Raw genomic sequence first — 6,000 nt, forward strand, 5'->3', positions numbered from 1 at the left:
TATCTACTACAGATGTACAGAAGATGTTCTCATGATGTATTGATAATTTACCTTGTAACTTAGTAGTTCCTAAAAAGTAAATTGAAGGTAAAAAATCAGACATAGATGTCAGAACTATTGATTTGGGTAAAGGCTTGAATGAGTTTAACATAAGTAAAGTTCCGTGTATAATTCTTGGCCATAAGTTTACAAGTAAGCATCTTTTCAGATATTTTAGAGCTTTTGACAAAATTATTAACTTTGGTTTTAGCACTTTCAAGAGAGAAAAGGGTCATCAATACACGCTTCAGCTGGTCAAGTTGGCCACTTGGCTCCATATTGTACGAGAGAAAGGGGCTTTGGTTTCTATAGAAAAGTTCAAAGACATACTTTGTATTTCCAAATAAATCCTCTTACATTATGAAGTAACCAGCACTATTTACATGACAATTTTCAATTAGGAATCTCATCCACTAGCTGAGGGACACTAATGAGGACCAGCATTTCCCTTACTCCTTGCTTAGAAGAGTAAGATTATGTGACTTATTGTTCATTTAATAATCACAATCTCAAATTAATTTAATTCGAGTAATGTATAAACTATGAGTACGGAGAGCTCAGGTTCTTGTATCCAAGTGTATCAAGCATTTGATGCCAACAAGGGCAGGTGTCAACTTCAGTATCATAACTTCAAATTGTGAAAGGTGAAGTCTTAAAGAACTGTTGAGAGTAGGTTACCAAGAAGGGAACCTTGAAAGCATCCCAAAATTATTTTCTTATACAAAAATTGTATGAGATGCACTTGGCAACTATTGCTTTCACAAAAAAAGTTGTAAAAGGAAAATCTCTTTCAGTCCTTTTTCTATGTTTCGACCTATAAATAGTATCCCTATTACAAAAAAAAAGGGTACAGATACTCTACAATCCAAAAAAAGAAAAGAAAGAATCAAACATATTAATTAATGAATTAAATTTAAAAACTCCATAGTGACACCTCAGCATCTTGAACGTCCACGTCATCATATTCATACTCAAACCCGAAGCAATGTGTTGGGGACATGAGTGCCATATCTCTCAACAACTGTGGAACCTCCATCACTGTCTTTTTTTCTTCCTCCTCCAAATAAAACACACTCTGCTCCTCCGTGGCTGCCACCTCCTCAACACTCTCATTCCGCGGTGGCCGGAAAGCCTCAGCGGCTTCCGTGGCTGTCCTCTGAATATCCTTAGCCTCGGCGGTGGCAGGGACAGGAAGCCGCCATGCAGAGTCGGCAAAGTTAAGACGAGCAGACCGGCCTCTCAGCGCCATGGCGGCCACGTCGTGTGCACGCGCCGCCATCTCCGCCGTGGGAAAAGTACCGAGCCATATCCTTGTCTTCTTGTTTGGCTCTCTCACTTCACAAACCCACTTATCTGATTTCCTCCTCCTCACGCCCCAATACACAGGGTGGCGAGTCTCCTTGTACTTCTTCCTCCCCGCACGTTTCTTCGGGTTCCTCGCCGCCAGCAGCACCTCCTCGTCGGAAAATGACGCCCCGCCAGAGGTTCCGGACACCGGCGATGATGAGTCAAATGAAGAAGAAAGTTCCAAGGAAAAGGGGTTGAAGGTAAACATGATGAGAAGTTATGTTTTTTTGTAGTTGTTGGAGTGAAGTAGTTATATATATATAGGTTTTGTAATGGTGTACGTGTTGGTGACTTTGGTGTTAAGAAAATATCTATTAAAGCATACGGTGGGGTTCGAAGAAAGAGGCACCACAAAGATAAGAGTGAGTGAGTGAGTGTGTGTGTGTGTGTCAGTGAGAGTGAGAGTGAGAGAGAACTATGAAGAGCCAGCTGGTTTTGGTTAATTGGCTAGTGTTTGGGTTTTGACTGATTCTCAAAAGGGAAAGTGTTTGGTAGAGAGTGAGAAGAGGAATTGAATATGTCATGACGTGTATTTGTGAGAGTCAAAGGATTTGAGGGTTTTGGGTTAGAGTTTTTTTTTACCAAATGATGTTAATTTAGTTGTCAGATACATGCCAGTTCAAATGAGAGCACGTGTTTGATTCTTTATAATATCATATTTAGGAGGAGTTTAAAATCTTAACCTTTTGTCTCTTGTGAAAAGAGAAAAAAGGAGTTTTTTTTTTTTTATTCAATTCGATTTAATATGCTATTAGATTGGAGCGATTCTTCTATTATCATTTTGTCCTGGTGGAGCTGGAGGAGTTAGAGGGATGATTGCTGCCTCAAGTTTATTACAAATATTTGTCTTAGATTATATTCATTTTTTTTTTTTTAAAAAGTAGTGTAACATAAATCCATCTCTTTCATGCTATTATTGGTTTTGGATAAAGACAACAGGTGTTGGTGTTTCACAACCACATGCTAGAATAAGGGATTGCGCGTTTTTTTCCCTTTATTGGTATATTCCCAAGAGTCCATGCATAATGCCAATTAAGGATGGTATAGAAAAGCATTATCCAAATAAAATTTTGAGTTGGTTTCAATATTAATAGTTCAGGTCTGAGTATTACTACAAGCTCTCAATGAGACTACTACATGCATGTTTTTGTTCCTTCCTCATTCGCTCCTACCAAGCATCATGTGCCTTTATTTTCTAGAAATATTGAGTTAATTTAACAGAGGGTAAAAGGTTTAGTTTTAGTGCTTTGAGTAAAAATTTTCTATATATACTGCATTGCAAGTTGCAACATTACATAGGCCTGTTTTCTCACGAGTGATGATTGATAAATCCATTATCACCCTAGGTTTAATACAGCCTTCCCACTCAGCTTTTCCTTACTATCAAGGCTTAAGGCTCTTATTCCAATATTTTGATTGTTTTCTTAGGTACTTTGAAAACAGTACTCCAAAACACTTTTCAATCTCATTTCACATTGTACAATTTGTAATTATATGAATTGGTCTACTATCTCCTTAAATGAAAGCCTGCAATTTGTAAAGCACATGTGAGTTTGGAGCATTTAGAACATTTAAATTCCTCATGAACATTTTTTTGTGACAATGCAATAAGTAAAGTATAAACTTCTCATAATATCATACCTTTTTGATGTTATTGTTGACTTTGATGGCATGCCTAGTTGGACTGCTTGCACTTATTTTTCTTGGGCTAAGATGTAGCATCACTAGTACTGATATTTAATAATTGTAGGCATACTTATTTTCTTTATATAATAATTAATTTAACGTCACAACTTCTTTTATTGTAATAAATAAATAAACAAATTTGAGATCACTGCAGTAGACGGGCCTGTAGGACTGATCTTTTCTTGTATTGTCTGAATTTGTATTTTAGTTATTGGGCTGTAGAAGACTGGAAGCATTAGTATCGATGGCTTTATCACTGATTTAGAATCTTGGTTTGGGTTCGTCATCATTTACATCTTGCACAAGGTTCATACTTCGGTAATATTACTAAGTTGGTTTTGGTTACTGATTGTAGCATGCATATGTTATATATGGTTTCAGGAACCTGTGGCTGTTACTCTGTCTTCCCTTAACCTTGCTATGCAGCTTCATGGCTGGGTATCCTTTTTCATTCTTGTGTACTATAAGTTGCCTTTGAGGCCAGATAAGAAGACTTACTATGAGTACACTTGCTTGTGGCATATCTATGGGGTTCTATCCATGAATTCACGGTTGTGGAATGCTGTTTTTCATAGTAGGTAAGTTTTTCCCTTTATGATTTCCTTTTATGGTCTGGGCTATGTATATATGAAATTATGATTCAGTATTGAAGTACTAGCCCTCAAAGCATAGTTGTTTTTTCTTGCGGGTGTCTTAATATTGATTTTCCTGCACTTTGTGTACATGGTATTTTATGTAGTCTCGTAAAAATTGAAATTTTACACCACAATGATCATAAAGCTTATATATAATATAAAACAAATATATATTAAGTATGGTTTGGCCTATTCTATATCTACTACACTATCACAATGTCCGGAAACATTTATTGATTTCATTCGAGCATTTAACTGATAAAGGAAAAAGCAGATTCTAATATCTTCAATAGTAATACACGTGATACATGATTATTATGCAAATGCTGCTTACTTTGTCTGATATTTGTTTATTATGAAGAAGAGAGGTTGTTTTGCTAGTATAATTTAACCTTTTATTTTTCGGTTTTGATGTGTATTTCAAACTTGATTATCTGTAGAGCTGTGGAATTTACAGAGAAGCTGGATTACTCTTCTGCTGTGGCCCTACTTGGATTTACCCTCCTTTTGGCAATACTGCGAGCTTTTAATGTGAGGGATGAAGCTACAAGGGTCATGATTTCTGCTCCCTTGATTGCCTTTGTGACAACTCATATCTTGTATCTGAATTTCTACGAATTTTCTTATGGTAATCTTCTACTTTTAAATGAAGTGTTGTTGTTATTGTGGTTGTTTATTGAGTTATACTCGTTTAATTTTTATGTTCCCTAAAGGAGTCATGTTTATGCTTCTTTGATTGCTTTTGTGACTGTAAAGAACCTTGAGATATATCACCCCAAAAGCTAGCTCGAAGGGTGAGAGTGTCCAAGGTCTTATAAACTTAACATTAGTTGGACAAACAACCAATGTGAGACTATATATCTCAACACGCCCCCTCACATGAGAGCCCATTGGGCTAAAAACGTGGATATTACACAGACCCATTTTTGGTTTACCTTTTTGTGTTTTTATTTTAATTCCACTTTAAAGTGGGGGGCGGTGAGGATCGAATTTGTGACCTTATAGTCACTCAAGCTCTGATACCATGTAAAGAACTTTGGGATACACCACCCCAAAAGCTAGCTCGAAGGGTGGGAGTGCCCAAGGCCTTATAAACTTCACATTAGTTGGACATACAACCAATGTGGAACTATATATCTCAATAGTGACAACTACCCTTTATCTGAATTTATATGAATTTGCTTGTGGTAATCTTTTAATGTCTTGGAAACATTTGACTTCCCACCTTACATGGGATATGTGGATGCTCATGCTTTATGGCATGCAACAAGCATTCCTCTTACTTACCTTTGGTGGAGTTATATAAGGGACGATGCTGAGTTTAGAACCTCTGCTCTCCTTAAGAAGAAGGTAAAATAGTGTTGTTGACTCAATGGACATAGGGTGGTGGATCAGATGAAGGATGTTGTACCATATGCTTGCTTGAGTTGTACATTAAAACTCTCTTTCATTTTCCTCGTGTGACATAGGACATAGACATTTATTTGAAAGTGTTTAACACGATGGTTTATGTTGTAAATAGTAATTATGTAGTCATTTATTAGTAATTATGTAGTCATTTATTTGTATTTATTTAGTCCGTTACTTGTATATTGGGCCAAGCCCATTAGGTCAAAATCAGGTCAAGAAGTCTCTATAAATAGAGACCCCTATGTACAGATTCAAATACAAATCAATAATATTTCATAACCCTTTTTCAAGTTGGTATCAGAGCTCTCGATCCTGAGGGCTCTGCTTCCGCGCCTACTGTCTTTTTTTTACAAAACCCTAATTTCTTTGCCTTTTGCCGCCATCAGCCGCCACCGGAAATTTTTTTTCGGAGACCTTTTGGACCAAGGGGACCACTGTTGACCTTTTTTTTTTTCGTTCTATCATTCTATGCAACGTTCCTCCGCCACAAACGACCCAAACACCTCCGACCGCCTTCAACCAGTTCTGTCTTCACCGTTTAGAACCCTTTCCGGTGACTTTTCAACCGCAACCACCCACAGACAGGTGCGCGTTCACCGGACGACCACACCGGAAAAATTTCAGCCGGAAAAGCCTTGCCACGCGCTCTCACGCGCTGCCTCTTTGTCCGAGAGTGAAGCCCACGCGCAGCTGCTTTCTCCGGCGCGTGGAGGCGCGCCCGGCGGTGTTTCTGGACCGAACCACCACCATTCTTCTCGTCTCCTTGTTCTCTTTCTGGATCTGTGTTGTTTTCTCAGATCGGACATCGTTTGGTATTTTTTCCAAATTTTTTGGCTTCTTAGAGCCTTTTTCGTTGACTGTTTTTTGTGCAGTATGACATCTT

At 37.9% G+C, this 6,000-nt stretch overlaps 1 protein-coding gene and 1 pseudogene across 1 annotated transcript; one reads left to right on the forward strand and one right to left on the reverse strand.

Moving 5' to 3' along the window:
* Positions 1-952: 952 nt before the first annotated feature.
* Positions 953-1,594, reverse strand: LOC133296573 (dehydration-responsive element-binding protein 1E-like). The gene has a single exon (XM_061495582.1). It carries the CDS (start codon positions 1,592-1,594, stop codon positions 953-955), a length of 642 nt encoding a protein of 213 aa, XP_061351566.1.
* Positions 1,595-1,658: 64 nt separating this feature from the next.
* LOC133296568 (uncharacterized) lies at positions 1,659-5,083 on the forward strand (annotated as a pseudogene).
* The last annotated feature ends 917 nt before the right edge of the window (positions 5,084-6,000 follow it).

The sequence above is a fragment of the Gastrolobium bilobum genome, unplaced genomic scaffold (genome assembly GCF_033153095.1).
Source record: "Gastrolobium bilobum isolate Gb01-03AN ecotype WA unplaced genomic scaffold, APGP_CSIRO_Gbil_v1 utg9203, whole genome shotgun sequence".
NCBI lineage: Eukaryota > Viridiplantae > Streptophyta > Magnoliopsida > Fabales > Fabaceae > Gastrolobium > Gastrolobium bilobum.

Coding starts and splice junctions, on each gene's coding strand:
- LOC133296573 (XM_061495582.1), bottom strand. CDS start 1,594: ATGTTTACCTTCAACCCCTTTTCCTTGGAACTTTCTTCTTCATTTGAC.